Below are 15574 nucleotides of genomic sequence, written 5' to 3'. Positions count from 1 at the left end.
TGGTAGGTATTATAAGAACCATTTTGAGAGCTGTAAATGCAAATAAAGATGTTTCCACTGATTATTTAAAAAGGGCATGAATAATTTTGAAAATGCCATTTTTCATAAAAATGTTAAAAGATGAGAACGCTTCTTTTTTTGATTCCATGTTTCTACCACATCGTCTTACAACCTTTAGCCATGTGGCAGTGTCATTTTCAGTCAGAACAAACATATTGGTCAAGAGAAATCAACATTAAATCAATATTTGCCAGGGGTATGAATAGTTTTGTTCCTAGCTGTATACAGCTCTGGAAAATGTTAAGAGACCACTGCACATTTTTGTGACTTTCGAATGAGTTAACCTTATATTCAAATTTGCAGTGGTCTCTTAATTTTTTAATATGACCATCAACTAATTTGAATGTCACTCAGCAACCGTAGGATGACAACAGAAAAATGTGCAGTGGTCTCTTCATTTCCATACCTGTGTATATATATTGATGCATGCTGATTAGAATTAAACTGTTTGGACATAATGAAACATGATCTGATTAGCTCCTCGAAGACAAAAGCATTGTTAACTTTTGACCACTGACTGACCTTAAAAGAAGGGCCGTGATTATTTCTCTCTACGTATGGAGACTCAGCACCTTCCAGGCGGAACGGGGTGCTCTCGATCTCTCCCCAGGTCATTAGGGGCGAGTCGGCCACACCTTAGGGAAACAGACAGAGGTCAGAAGTAGTCATGGCAACATGCATCACAAGGGTTTGTCTACACTGGTATGTCACTGGTCAAATGACACCGACAAATGGCAAGTTTCACAAAACATTGCATTGCAACACACCATTTTACTCATAAGGATCAGTGTTGCAGTGTAATGTAGTGTTGAGGTGTAGAGGAAGACTGGACTGGAGGGTCATTCAGTTCATCATACTTACCAGGTGCAGGTGATGGAGCCCCAATATAGCCATAGCCATTCACTTTAGGGGACTCATGTGGAAGCAGGTCCTTCCCGTCAGGGCCCACCTTGCCTTGTTTATACTGGGGAAAACACAGAGAGGAATATGACTTTGGAATATGGAATATGATTTATTAATTTAGCATTCTATCCAAAGCAACTTACATGACCATTATATTGAAGGACCATTGGCCCCAGAGCAACTCAGGGTTAAGTGCCTTGCTCAAGGGCACAACGGTGGAAGCCGGGAATTGAACCCACAACTTTTCAGACTACTGCATGCTAGACCAGCTCTTTAACCACTAAGCTACCACCGCCACATTTCCATGTCTTGGTTTAGCAGATGATGGGTTGGGTCACTGAAGTACCTGTGCATTCAGAGCGGCGGCCTCCTTGATCTGAGTCTTGTTCAGGGCTTTGCTGAAGGGGTCTCCCAGAAAGCGTGTGTTCTTGTGGATGACCTCACGAGGCCTCTTAAATATAGCGTCGTCATCTTTCACTCCTTCAAGCCATCAGAGAGGTCAAACGACAGAGGTCAAAAGACAGAGGTCAAAAGACTTCCTTTCATACAGGGCCAATGGCTTTTTTTCCCCCCTTTTTCCATGAACAAAGAGAGACAAAATGTCTGCCTGAAGTAATCAGAAATATTTAACGCCATTACATAATCATCCATTTTCCCGTCTTAAACGGCCTAGTCCACACCTGAATTCCTGCCAATTTCATGTTTTAAACGGCCTAGTCCACACCTGAATTCCGGCCTGAGAAATTGAAGCCCAGATCTCCTTAGTCCTTACCTTCAGGATAATACATGAGGGCGTTTTTGGCTTTGTACTCCCACGTCTCCACCCCAGCCTTGGTGCACTCGAGGGCCTGCTTCTCTGAGGACGGCAGGGCCAGGTTCTCCTCGTGGCGCTTTGGGGGAGAGGAACCATACAGATGAAGGCTGGTTCTGAAACCAAATTCACTGGTCTATAGAACTCAGAACTAGCACACAAACCTGTCAGTTCTATATTCATTGGTGTGTAAGTAGCTAACTACCATATTGGTTGGTATGGAGTGAGTATCTGGTGCTGGTATTTAGTGCGATGACATGGCATAACTGATATGGAGCACAGAATGGTGTGGTATGATATGCCATGGCATGATATGTGGTATAACATCTAGATATGTGGTGCTATGAAGCCTGATGTAGGCCTATATCTGCCTGCATAATTAACAGTATGACAAAATATATGCGTATACTAACAATGATAAACAACACGTGCAGTCACTGTAATGAAGAGTGCCTGATATAGTATGGAGTGTGGACTGAGTACCTGTCTGGACTCTTCCTAGTATAAGTAAGTATAAGTATATATACTCTTTTGATCCCATGAGGGAAATTTGGTCTCTGCATTTATCCCAATCCGTGAATTAGTGAAACACACTCAGCACACAGTGAACACAGTGAGGTGAAGCACACACTAATCCCGGCGCAGTGAGCTGCCTGCAACAACAGCGGCGCTCGGGGAGCAGTGAGGGGTTAGGTGCCTTGCTCAAGGGCACTTCAGCCGTGGCCTACTGGTCGGGGTTCGAACCGGCAACCCTCCGTTTCCTCTTCCTGGGGCTCATAGAGCCATGCATGCCTCACCTGTCTGAACTCTTCCTCGGCCTCATACAGCCATGAGTGCCTCAGCTTCTCCTTGTCGTCTGCCAGCTCCATAATCTGCTCGAAGGAGGCGTTGTCCTCACTGGTGTTCTTCGCCAGGAACCTATCCAGACATGGGAGCTCCTTCTCCTCCTCCTTTTCACCATCCTTCCCTCCTGTAAAGATGCCAGTGGTGTAATAAACACCTGAGCTACAGCTTGCTATGCAGCATCCTCATCTGTTAGCATCCTTATCTAAGCTATAGCTTGCTATGCAGCATCCTCATCTGTTAGCATCCTTATCTAAGCTATAGTTTGCTATGCAGCATCCTTATCTGTTAGCATCCTTATCTAAGCTATAGTTTGCTATGCAGCATCCTTATCTGTTAGCATCCTTATCTAAGCTATAGTTTGCTATGCAGCATCCTTATCTGTTAGCATCCTTATCTAAGCTATAGTTTGTTATGCAGCATCCTCATCTGTTAGCATCCTTATCTAAGCTATAGTTTGCTATGCAGCATCCTCATCTGTTAGCATCCTTATCTAAGCTATAGTTTGTTATGCAGCATCCTCATCTGTTAGCATCCTTATCTAAGCTATAGTTTGCTATGCAGCATCCTCATCTGAGCTATAGTTTGCTATGCAGCATCCTCATCTGAGCTATAGTTTGCTCTGCAGCATCCTTATCTGAGCTATAGCTTGCTATGCAGCATCCTCATCTGAGCTATAGTTTGCTATGCAGCATCATCATCTGTTAGCCAGGCTTGTGCAAAATTCCAGAATTGAATTAAAAATGGCTCTTAAATTCCAATTCAATTCTTGAATTTCACTTGCATTTCAATTGAGGTAGCAAACAGGAAGCAGAATTGCAATTCGAATTGTGCACAACCCTGCTGTTAGCATCCTCATCTGGGCTATAGTTTGCTGTTAGCATCCTCATCTGGGCTATAGTTTGCTGTGCAGCATCCTCATCTGGGCTATAGTTTGCTATATAGCATCCTTATCTGGGCTATAGTTTGCTATATAACATCCTTATCTGCTGTAGTCATATCTTACCATATTCTGTTCCTTTCATTCCAGACCGGGGTTTGCCATGAGAGGACGAGGGAGAGGCAGGCCGGCCCTCAGGAGTCTCAAATGAATTCGGCGTCACATCTGAAACAAGCCATACTCATCAACCGACACTGAAAAATGAAACATCTGACCCACACCCGCAGAACTCATCAAGCGGCACTGAATGAGACAAGGTCAGCTTTACACAGCTGATGTGGAAGTGTTCAAGCATTCTTCTAACCAGGAAATAAATCGAACCCTGTGGTGTATGAGTTTTCATTTATCTCTTGGTCATTGGTGTACACAGAGGATTAAAACTTAAAATGTTCATTTAAAAATTGAACAACAACACTTACATGGCATATTGACACGGGGAGTAGACCTGTTCGAAGCTGATCCGAATTTAATGGCGATTTCTCGCATCTTCTCCAAGTCCCCATGTTCCTCAGCCTGCAGGTAGTCTTTCTGAGCCTGCAGCTTAGTGACATCTGGGAAGAAGTCTCTCTGAATGATCTTCTCTAAACCCTGTGAGTCAGAAATACAGATCAAATGAACTCGATTCCTGTTAAGTCCAAAAAACAGATAGTAAGCTACGTTTGACTGAAGCAGTGTAACAATCCAGAATATCAACCTGATTCTACATCAAGCGAAAGAGCCTAATGTTAGAGTCAGAGTACTGAGCACTTGCGTTTAGTTTACGCTGCTTGCGTAACCTCCCTTAGCATAGTCCCAAGACAATTCACGAAGATCATAGGTCTGATCTCTGAACAGTGTTAAATAATCCAACTTTACCAATATACCTCAATCACACACTTGCCAAAATAATCCTCTACAACAATCAAACTAACGTTTAAATTAGTGAAATTAAATTAACATTGACTGTCGAAGTTAGCTATCGATAACGTTATCTAGCTAACGACATATTATCCTATCATAGCTAGCAGCTCGTCGAAAAAACGCCTCGTACTAATCATTATCGTTACCTCAATGTACTCCTCTTCATCAAGAACCTTCCTTTTGCTTGTCTTTACTTCCTCTGTGGGTTTTCTGACTGCGAGAGTTGTAATTAGCGAGTCGGACTTGTATGCCCTCTCAAGGCTTCCTTGCATTGTCCCACTTATTATGCTAACACTACGCTACAGTTGAACTTAATTATATCTGTTAAGGATGACTGTTTTTGCAGTCGTTCCGCGTGTTTGTTATTCTGATAAATGGTAAAATGGTCTTTCTCTTGTTTAATATACAAGTTTAATAACCTGCCAAGCGCAAATCGTACCAAACGTTAACTAGCACAACAACTCATGGTGAAATAACAATCGTCATATCCGGAATGACGAACAGTCCCAGAGAACCTGGAAGACTGAAAAGCAAGAGAAATCTTTTACCGCCACCTAGCGGCGAAGTTGGTGTACATTCAACAAGAACCACAACCTCAAATTTATTCTGCTATCACATACACTGTATGCTTGTAACAAATGTACGTTTAGGGTAGGTAGTTTAATGGATGCCCCCCCCCCCCCCACACACACACTCACAACACACACACACATGCATTCTCTCTCTCTCTCTCTTACACACACACACACACACACTCTATTTTCTCTCTTTCTACATGATTGATCTAAAAGTCAATGCACTACACAGGAGAATCACAATAGGCTATTTATCCTTCTCTGCATCGTTCTCTCTCTCTCTGCAACAAGTTAACGACTATGCAAAATAATATTTGAAGAAAGCCATTGATTGCATATGACATACTGCAATGATTGGCTCCCCTCGCCTTGAATATGTTGAGTTTCATTCCATAGTCTTCAAAGCTCACACTGAATTACAAGCTGCATTGCTAATACAAACAACTCAGTCTTTGTTCTTTGGCAGAACCTGTGAAAAGACTTATACCTGTAGAGGACTACGCAGCTACACTATATGAGGACGATCTCTCTCACTTTTTTCATCTTTATTTTGTGAGGTTCGTTCAAGGGGAATTCACACTCAATGTAAACCTGGTCTAATGCATTCACCCAGTGCACAGGCTGATTATAGCAAATAGAAGAAGCTAGAACACTACTTCTGTATGCGCATGCCGTGTAGTTCTGCCAATAGCCGGCCTTCACTTTTTCTCCTTACTGTTCTGATGTCTGTCTTCATTTGAGGAAAATGCATGCTATGTAACAACAACCTCTTTTCAATAACAGTTGCCATTTAAAGCAGCGCACCAAGTCCAATTAGGCCCTCCTTTGAATGGGCTTGATTATGTGGTCGAATGAAGAAATAAATGTGGTCGAATGAAGAAATAAATCATTATATCTGAAAAATAGCCTATGTAAAAGGAAAAACATATTTGAATCACAATAATAGCCTGTAGGTCTAGAATATTAAAGGCTGATCAAATATGGATTTGAGAAAAAATGCAAATAAAATAATTTAATCAACATGAAGTGGCACAACAACGTTATTAAAACAAATAAAATATCATTAAATAAAATAAAAGTTTATGTGTCACGCAAAAGTTCAGCCTATGCTCTCCATAGTCACAGGTCAATACTGCACACAATGGGTGATTCTCCAACTACAGGCACTTTTGGCCTTTCAACTTTTAGAAAATTAATTATCTTCAAACACACATTCAAAATCATTGATACACTCATTAATATGTCTTCAAACAAAGTATGATACTGGGCACAATTGCAGGACATGGAATATTGTTATTTTTTATCAGTTTTCTAAAGCGTAAGGGAAAAATGTCATTTCCACCACACCTCAAATTATGTCCTTTATTTGCAGATTATACAATATAATTCATTATGTTACATTATATATCAGTTACCATGTCTATGACTACCTAATCATACCACATAACAAATCCTAAGACTTTGGGAACTAAATGTATATTGCTTGAAGTTGCTCGGTACAATGAATTATGTTTTTCATAATCAAAAATACTCTTTATTTAAAGTATACATAAATTAGTCACTCACATGTTTTTCTATTAATAATGAAGTATGGATTATAGTTTCTGAAAATAGTATAAGTCTATGCCACCTGGAATTATGTTTTTTTCCCTTAAAACATATGTTGTGATGGTCATTTTGTGGTGGAAATGACTGAGGGAACTGTGGTGGAAATGACATTGCATCACTGTCTTGCTGACTTTGTGGTGGAAATTACCTCAATTTGTGGTGGAAATGACTGTGATGGAAATGACATTCTCACAGTTTTCAGCCATATATAATCACATTCCATTGCCATACACTTTTGGAGATAGGGCACAATGTATCCAAAATACACACAACTATGCTTTTTTTCACTTATTTTGCATATTTTGACAAAGTTACAGCTGTGGTGGAAATGACGTCGAATAAAAATACTCTTGCAAGTAAAAGTACTACTGCAAGTGATGGTTACAATGATTTTTCTTCAGTTTCTGATCACCATATGTCTCTGATATTTGCCATCAACCTTCCTCTTTAGTAACACTATGTTTTGCCCTGGTAAACAAATAAACATTTTTAGGTAAAAAAGTATATATTACTGGAAATAGGTTGTGTGGTGGAAATGACGGAAAACATGGGGACACTGATGTTTTCCCTAAAAAATAGTATAAATATATTATTTGCATTAGAAATTGAAATGGTATGTGTTTATTTAACTCTTTCTTGCAACAAACATGGTACAAAATCATCTAGGTTTAATTTGTTTTTAGTGTATTTTAACAGTCAAAGGTTACAAGTCTGGGTTGAGGACAAGCTCAAAACAGCCAAATCCACTGATAAAAGCCCCTCTAAGAGCAGTAAATCAGAATAGGCATGATTATTTTTTTATAGGATGCTGGTGATCTGGCCTTTGCAAATTGACATGATTGAAATAAAAATATTATATTTTTCCATAAAAACAACCACAAGGACACAAAAGTGCCTGTAGTTGGAGAATCACCCATTAGCCGCACCTTAGGCCTACATAACACTTGTATAACATTACACTTCGTCCGTCCGTGACCCAAATGGGCAGTCGTGTAGTGGAGTGGAGAGTTCAGTTCACTGTTCACTGTTCACATCCCACTTTCCGACTCTTCCGGGTCCCCCTTACGCGATACTCCAAAGTCCGATACGTGCCAGATAAATTATCATTGGTGTAGGCCTATCGTTGTCTATTGTAGTCGAAGTTGTTTATCTGACTCTGTAACTAACCTGCGTGTTAGTACAATAGCCATTATTTGAAGATTTAAAAGCTGTTCAAACATGTATGACATTGTTATTGTCGGTGCTGGGCTGTCTGGATTAAGCGCAGCACATCTCTTACTTCAGAGAGAGGCAAAGTTAAAACTTTTGATCTTGGAAGGAAAAGGTTGGTTATTTGTTGTTTTGTTGTTGTGGTCCTAGGTGCCATTTTTTCTCGTATTGATATAATAGGTCTGCATTTGATACATTTGTTTTTTGATCGTAGAGAGGGTAGGAGGGCGCACTGTCACACAGGACGTGCCGGCTGCTGGTGGACTTGATCGCTGGGATCTTGGGGGACAGTGGGTAGCCAGGTAAGCTACATAGCATGTTCTGTTGTCAGGATGACTCGCATTTACACTCAACAGGCTGTCTGTCAGGAAATAAGTGTCTGATAACATGGTAGTCTACAGTGTATCAGGAATCAAAAGCAGTCATAGGCAGCTAGAATGGTTGTCTAGGCCTACCGTTTTAGAAGATGTCTCTTAAAACATTTTGCATTTAGAGTTCCATTGGAAGATAAGAGTAGCATACCGTAGGCCTATCCTATGGGATAAGTCCCAATCCGGGGTCCGCGTGGACCCCACTTGCCAGAGATTGCAGGGGTCCGCACAATGTTGCCTGGGCTGAGGTTGTAAGGTTACCAAAATTATATTTGCGCACATTAAATGTATACAATCCCAATAACACACCCAATTGGATAATCAAAATTCTGTATAATCCAAATTAAAAAATATTTTTGTTCCACATTTAAATTCATGTAGCTATTTATTACCCCTGACCTCTGAACTTATAAGTTTGTAATTAATCACTTTATTATTTTTGTGTGTGTATGCGGGTAGGAGTTCGGGTAGAGGGCCCTGGCTTGTCTTAGACACAGGCAATAACTGTGACATAAGCTAGATAAGACAGCAATATCTCCATGAACCTTATCTCCATATGATTTCTGAAATATTTGCACTCAGTTTGAAAGACTTCCTCCATCTCCAGTTCACAGACCCATGTAATGCAACTCATAGAGGAACTTGGTTTGGTGGTATATCCACAATACACCGAAGGCAAGAAGGTGCATCATATGGGGGGTCCCAATGCTAGGATCAGCACCTACACGACCAGCATCCCATCATATTCACCCCTGGTCCTGTTAGACTTCCTGCAGTTCATATGGAAGGTAGGTGTACAGACTCCCCTGCATGCTAACGCAGCACATCTGGACCAGATCTGTGAATGAAAATAACAAATGAACAGTGATTAATCTTACAGTAGGTGCTGTGCCTCTCAGAAATCAGTAAAATAACAAGCTTGCTATACATTGCGCATGAGAAATGTGCCAGGCTATGTAAAAAAAACCTTATTGCTTACTTACTTACCTTGCTATCTAACTTTCTAGCGCTATCTAACAATCTCTTCCGAGAATCAGTCATATGTTTTCATTTCTTTCCTTTTAATACATTAGTTAGGCCGCCTACACGACTGAATTAGTGTAATGCATTCCACACCCTGGGCCTGAGATGACTATGAAATAGCTCTGTGTGTAATTTCAGATATACGGTACACAGAAGAGGTGTTAGGATCCTTAGACAGGGGATTTTCCACAGTGTCCAATCAACAACTAACCCTAATTAACAGTACATAACGTGATGTGGGATACAACAACAACAACAACTACATGGACTACAAACCAACAAGTAAACACAAAATCATCAATAAAACAGACTGCTTTGTGCAGTATAAGGGCGTATCCCTCATTGATGCGGACTTTCAAAACCAGTAGCCTAATTGGTCAGAGAAGGAACCAAAGCAGGAATAAACATAAACATAAACATAATCAACATCACCACCAGAGCAGCCCTTCATGAGCATTTCACGGGGGGTTTTCAAGTAGGCACTTCCTTGTTTATGTGTTTCGTTGAATTAGGCCCACAACACCTCCAGAAGGCTAAACAGTGGCCCAAGTATTCTGTGAGCACCTCAGCCGTAGCTATTTTCTTGCCTTTTCAGCAGCCTCAGACAAGTCCTTACAACTCTTTTCACTTACCGTCCCCGAAAACCAAAATCTAACAGAAGTGTTACGGCTGACCTTCCTAGCCTCTAACACCTATCTCCATTCTTGTGTCTTCAAAGGCTTCCTCTATCACATCTTCAAAGGGAATAGTTATCTCAATAAAGTAGACAATGTGCTCAAACTCAGAATATAGAGAATACCTATCCCATAGACACTTTCTGTTCCCAGAGAGTTTACAGTTTAAAGGTTAAAAATCAATGCAGATAAGTTGTAATAAAAATGTTTTGGACGTTAGTGTAGTGCTCTAAAAAATGTGATTTTTTTTTATCCTTGAGCTACTGTTAACTCATTGGTTTTTTTCTGTGCCAATGGACATGTCTTAACACACTTTGTTCATGTACTGTACTTGAAAGGATCTATACTCAAATGTTAGACAAATTTGTAATGTTATGATGTACACTATATGATGACATACATATTTACTAATCGATTAAGACAGGAATAGTAACACAGTAAATGTTCAGATGCAATTACATATACAGACACAAACACAGATTGTACATTTTTAATGAATATTCATGAATCATGTCTGTTAGATTGTGTATTCCAGGTAGGCTAATGTCAGTGACACAGCAAGTGGGTTGTTTTTATGAAGTACAAATAAATCACATCAAAATGACCCAACTGCAGTTTCAGGAATGCAAAAATATATACGTTATATATTTCTGAACATTCATTAAAATGAAGGATAGCTATCAGAATGAATAGCTGTCAGCCGAGCACAGTTCCACTTATGTTTGATTGAGCCATATCTCTTTTTGTTTATCGCAATTTGGGTGAAGAGATGGAGTCACAGCAGGCAACACAAATATAAAAGGGTTTCAGCCTTTGAAACATAGCCCAAGGCCTTATTTGGTGAGCAGTGGTGCACAAAAGATTTTCCCATAATTGTTTAATCATTCCGTACTCGCTTGCTTGCGTCCTCTCCCATTTCTCCCTCTTTTTCTCCTACTACCTTTCTATATTTCACAAATACATACAGGTGATAGCCTGTCATGTGCAGACTTTATCTTGGAGCTGTTCTAAGCATCTTACATTTGTAAGAAGACTTAATTGTGTGGATATGGTATTAGACAGGTCATGGTATTAGACAGGGCATGGTATTAGACAGGACATGGTGTTAGATTGAAAGGATGTGTAATATCAGATTGAACTGACCACATTGTGAGATTGACAGGCTTTGATATTGGAGTGACAGGATGTGATGTCAGATTGACAGGTTTTGGTGTCAAATTGATTGAAAGGGCTAATGTCTGAGTGACAGGATATGATGTCAGATTGGCAGGCTGTGCAAGTCGGTGGATGTGCAGGAGCCTTGGAGGACCCCCGACGCCCTTCGCTGTGACGCCATGACCCTCTCCACCTACATCGAGCAGCACGTGTGGACCACAGGTACGGAGCAAGTGTGTTTTACGTGCCCTCCTCAGCAGGATATATAGCTGTGTGTGTACTATGAGCCCTCCTCAGCAGGATATATGGCTGTGTGTGTACTATGAGCCCTCCTCAGCAGGATATATGGCTGTGTGTGTACTATGAGCCCTCCTCAGCAGGATATATGGCTGTGTGTGTACTATGAGCCCTCCTCAGCAGGATATATGGCTGTGTGTGTACTATGAGCCCTCCTCAGCAGGATATATGGCTGTGTGTGTACTATGAGCCCTCCTCAGCAGGATATATGGCTGTGTGTGTACTATGAGCCCTCCTCAGCAGGATATATTGCTGTGTTTGTGTGGGAGCTGTGAAGGAATGTCAGATGGCAACCGTCTGCTGTAATCTCTCGCTGACAAATCTTCAAAAGTCCTAGTCATTCATTTACATATCAAACTACTACACATAGCCTGGCGTTATGGATGTGGCATAAAAAAAAGTGGATATTTGCATAGAACTGGCCAGATGATTCACAGCTGTGCTCAGTGAACAGTGCCCACTGCAGAACACTTGGTGCCATTAAGCATGTCACGTCAGGCTGCCCGAGGAGCTGCTGGCTGGCAGTGGGGACGCTCAACGACTGTGCAGCCTCATGTGTGATATGCGAGGGGAGGAGAGGGGCTCCATCAGGGGGGGGAAATCATATTGATTTACCTCAGCATAGATGGGGGGGGGGGGGTGCTGGCTATTATCAAAAGCCATTCAGAGAATTGAAGGTCTAACTGAGGAGGCATAAGTAAAGCTCTTCTCGCTCTTTGAAAGGATGATGGTGACGGGGACAGGGATGAGGTGGAGGCTAATAGCAAGTAAACACACACACACACACACACACACACACACACACACACACACACACACACACACACACACACACACCTCAGCAGGGATGTAGTGGAGGCTAAACGCGAGTAAATGCAGTTTATCCACCTCTGAAATGTCATAAATAGAGTTTATCCACCTCTTATTAGAGTTTATCCACCTGTCAAAAGAGTTTATTCTCCAATTGCAACTTCTAACATTCACTAATCACACTGTATCATCCACATCCACAATATGTACACTCATCAACACTCTTGGAACCATTTAATATCATTGGTATTGTTATAAACATTGGACAATAACCTCCACCATCATCAAACATGTTCTGAATGCCTTTTTTTAAAAATCTGATACCGCATGGCGCAGTCCACTTCACCGTGATCACAGAAATCACAGACCTTAGCCTGAGAAGCAGCCTAAAGAATTTCACTACACAAGATTAACCCGAGAAAGCAGTCTAAAGAATTAGTTTACTACATAACAGATTAGCCTGAGAATCAGCCTAAAGAATTTAGTTACTGCATAACTGCACCGCCCTCTATATCTTACTGAAGTGGTAGAGGACCTAGCGTACACCTACTAGGCCTCTAAGTGTTTGGTACATGTGTGTGTGATGGCTGCATTGTGCGGGTGTGTGTGTGTGTGTGTGTGTGTATTGGCCAGCATCACTCATGGCCAGCATCACTGCTGCGGCACTACCTCTGCCCAGCCTTTATATTGCAATGTTTGACCCACTGACATACCGCTTTTCTCACAAATGAAAAATAGGCTCCACGTGGAAACTCTAAATAAAAGATGACGTATGTCTCATGCAGGCATTGTAAAGGCTCTAACCTGTTGAAATGGTCGGCCAAAATTAAAATCAACTGGCCACACAGCTATGACGTGACCCAGAGTATGGCTGTACAATTTGGGGAAAACGTCCAATTGGGATTTGGTGATTTGATTTGCAATGTAATATTTGAAAGTCAGGCTTCAGTTCAATATTCCAAATGTTGCTTTAAGTTGAGCCACTTCTGATTGGTGAGGCCTGTCACACATGGAGGATGGTATGAATATAAAATTCATATGTCATTGGGACAGAGTTGCAAACTGCATGAGTAATTGCAGCTTTTGCATTTAGTTCAGATTGCGAGTTTGATTAAAAATCGATTAATTGTACAGCCTTAAAGGAGAATTCGCCGTAATTCTCCTTTAACGCTGAGGCAGGAAATGTGATGCTTGAGCCAGATGAAAAGCCTACTGCTGGTCATACATGTGAAAAGGCCTTGGGCGGTGCAGTAATTAAACTGACCTGACATTACCGTTGTACCTGTGGGCTACACACAGATTTGCAATGTAATATTTGAAAGTCAGGCTTCAGTTCAATATTCCAAATGTTGCTTTAAGTTGAGCCACTTCTGATTGGTGAGGCCTGTCACACATGGAGGATGGTATGAATATAAAATTCATATGTCATTGGGACAGAGTTGCAAACTGCATGAGTAATTGCAGCTTTTGCATTTAGTTCAGATTGCGAGTTTGATTAAAAATCGATTAATTGTACAGCCTTAAAGGAGAATTCGCCGTAATTCTCCTTTAACGCTGAGGCAGGAAATGTGATGCTTGAGCCAGATGAAAAGCCTACTGCTGGTCATACATGTGAAAAGGCCTTGGGCGGTGCAGTAATTAAACTGACCTGACATTACCGTTGTACCTGTGGGCTACACACACAGACACACACACTCACACACACAGACACACTCACACACACAGACACTTACACACACAGACACACACACTCACACACACAGACACACTCACACACACAGACACACTCACACACACAGACACTTACACACACAGACACACTCACACACACAGACACACTCACACACACAGACACTTACACACACAGACACACTCACACACACACAGGCACACGGCACACACACACACCCCACACACACACACCAGCACTAGGTACTGAAGCCTCTGCTTTTGTCTCAGCTAACAGAAATAGATCTCTTTTCTTCTTCTTCTTCTTCTTCTTCTTCTTTTGTACTAAACCAGCAATTCCTCCTGTCCAACGAAAAGGCTTTTTCTCATCAATGCTCCAGGAGAAGGCAGTTTCCTTATGATTTACTGTACTTTAAAAGGCAGCGTTTTCATCTCTCTCATAATTATTGCGACACATCGGCGTGAAAGCACTCCCAATTTTCTTTTTTCTCTTTAGCTAGTGTGCACTTGTTCTCTGAAAAGAGGTAGAGGAAACGTAAGTGTGGGAGATGCATTAAAAATTGATTTTTGAATAACAGTAGGCCTGAAATATTACAGTCTTTTTGTGTGTGAATATGTGGAGTCCAAATCGATATTATACACACATAATTTTCACATTTGAGTGTTCACTTTTTCCAAAACTCTTCACTTTACAAAGACGAGTTGCTGCAGCCAGCCACTACAGCTGCTACAGTAGGCTGCTACAGTGCTACACTCTGGGGGCATGAACATGGGGGCTCACAAACATGTCATGTCCGGCTGCTTTACAGTAGCTGCTTGAGTTAGGTAAAACTGATTGTCCCCCCCCCCCCCCCATTTTTCCTACTGGTCGGTTGACCGGTTGACCGGTAACCCTTCAGTTACAAGGCCGAAGCCCTAACCAGCCACAACTGCTCCCTTAATGAGTAGAATGAATAGATAAACTGATTATCAGTCTGTTACTGTATTGCGTAAAGTTTTGTATGGTATTTTAATGTCCTTTGTGTGTGTGCGTGTGTGTGTGTGTGTCTGTCTGTGTATCTGTGTGTGTGTGTGTGTCTGTGACTGTGTGTTGTGTGTGTGTGTGTGTGTGTGTTTATGACCGTGTGTGTATGTGTGTGTGTGTGTGTGTGTCTGTGACCGTGTGCCTGTGTGTTGTGTGTGTGTGTGTGTGTCTGTGCCCATGTGCCTGTGTGTTGTGTGTCTGTCTGTGCCTGTGTGCCTGTGTGTGTGTGTGTGTGTGCCTGTATGTGTTTGTGTGTGTGTGTCTGTGACCGTGTGCCTGTGTGTTGTGTGTGTGTGTGTGTGTGTTTATGACTGTGTGCCTGTGTGTGTGTTTATGACTGTGTGTGTTGTGTGTGTGTGTCGTGTGTGTGTGTGTGTGTGTGTTTATGACCGTGTGCCTGTGTGTGTGTTGTGTGTGTGTGTGTGTGTGTGTGTTTATGACCGTGTGTGTGTGTGTGTGTGTGTGTGTGTGTGTGTGTGTGTGCAGAGTTGAAGGAGGAGATGGCCTTGTGCAGTCGTGCGGTGTTTGGAGTGGAGCCGTCCCAGATGAGCCTGCTGTTCTTCCTGATGTACTCGGCCGCCGCAGGGGGCGTCATGAGGCTCCTGGAGACCACACCTGGGGCCGCGCAGGAGTTTAGGGTCAAGGTGACCACACACACACACACACTTACACAGACACACAC

At 41.8% G+C, this 15574-nt stretch overlaps 3 protein-coding genes and 1 long non-coding RNA gene across 5 annotated transcripts in view; 2 read left to right on the top strand and 2 right to left on the bottom strand.

Annotated features, from left to right (window-relative positions):
- Positions 1 to 3899, top strand: part of LOC121679562 (testis-specific serine/threonine-protein kinase 1-like) — a 7112-nt gene extending 3213 nt beyond the window's left edge. The window contains exon 2 of the mRNA XM_042058378.1: positions 3648 to 3899. The gene's annotated coding sequence lies outside the window, so the exon portion shown is untranslated. The remainder of the gene's footprint in view (positions 1 to 3647) is intronic.
- ess2 (ess-2 splicing factor homolog) overlaps positions 1 to 4942 on the bottom strand; it is a 16183-nt gene extending 11241 nt beyond the window's left edge. For both annotated transcript variants that reach the window (XM_042058370.1, XM_042058369.1), the window contains exons 1-8: positions 4604 to 4942; positions 3977 to 4145; positions 3624 to 3722; positions 2572 to 2744; positions 1736 to 1853; positions 1310 to 1443; positions 922 to 1024; positions 583 to 695 (exon numbers count right to left, since the gene is read on the bottom strand). In XM_042058370.1, the coding sequence (XP_041914304.1) occupies positions 583 to 695; positions 922 to 1024; positions 1310 to 1443; positions 1736 to 1853; positions 2572 to 2744; positions 3624 to 3722; positions 3977 to 4145; positions 4604 to 4729 (1035 nt within the window). In that variant the 5' untranslated portion in view covers positions 4730 to 4942. The remainder of the gene's footprint in view (positions 1 to 582; positions 696 to 921; positions 1025 to 1309; positions 1444 to 1735; positions 1854 to 2571; positions 2745 to 3623; positions 3723 to 3976; positions 4146 to 4603) is intronic.
- The window catches only part of LOC121679578, a 17580-nt gene extending 2006 nt beyond the window's left edge, over positions 1 to 15574 (bottom strand). Inside the window, exon 1 of the long non-coding RNA XR_006021346.1 lies at positions 15542 to 15574. This is a non-coding gene — a long non-coding RNA (uncharacterized LOC121679578). The remainder of the gene's footprint in view (positions 1 to 15541) is intronic.
- Positions 7674 to 15574, top strand: part of si:ch211-127i16.2 (probable flavin-containing monoamine oxidase A) — a 63603-nt gene continuing 55702 nt past the window's right edge. The window contains exons 1-5 of the mRNA XM_042058368.1: positions 7674 to 7964; positions 8064 to 8151; positions 8828 to 9008; positions 11180 to 11294; positions 15379 to 15536. Of these exons, the coding sequence (XP_041914302.1) occupies positions 7859 to 7964; positions 8064 to 8151; positions 8828 to 9008; positions 11180 to 11294; positions 15379 to 15536 (648 nt within the window). The 5' untranslated portion in view covers positions 7674 to 7858. The remainder of the gene's footprint in view (positions 7965 to 8063; positions 8152 to 8827; positions 9009 to 11179; positions 11295 to 15378; positions 15537 to 15574) is intronic.

The sequence above is a fragment of the Alosa sapidissima genome, chromosome 13 (genome assembly GCF_018492685.1).
Source record: "Alosa sapidissima isolate fAloSap1 chromosome 13, fAloSap1.pri, whole genome shotgun sequence".
Taxonomy (NCBI): Eukaryota; Metazoa; Chordata; class Actinopteri; order Clupeiformes; family Clupeidae; genus Alosa; species Alosa sapidissima.
This window is presented reverse-complemented; position numbering and strand designations above follow the sequence as displayed.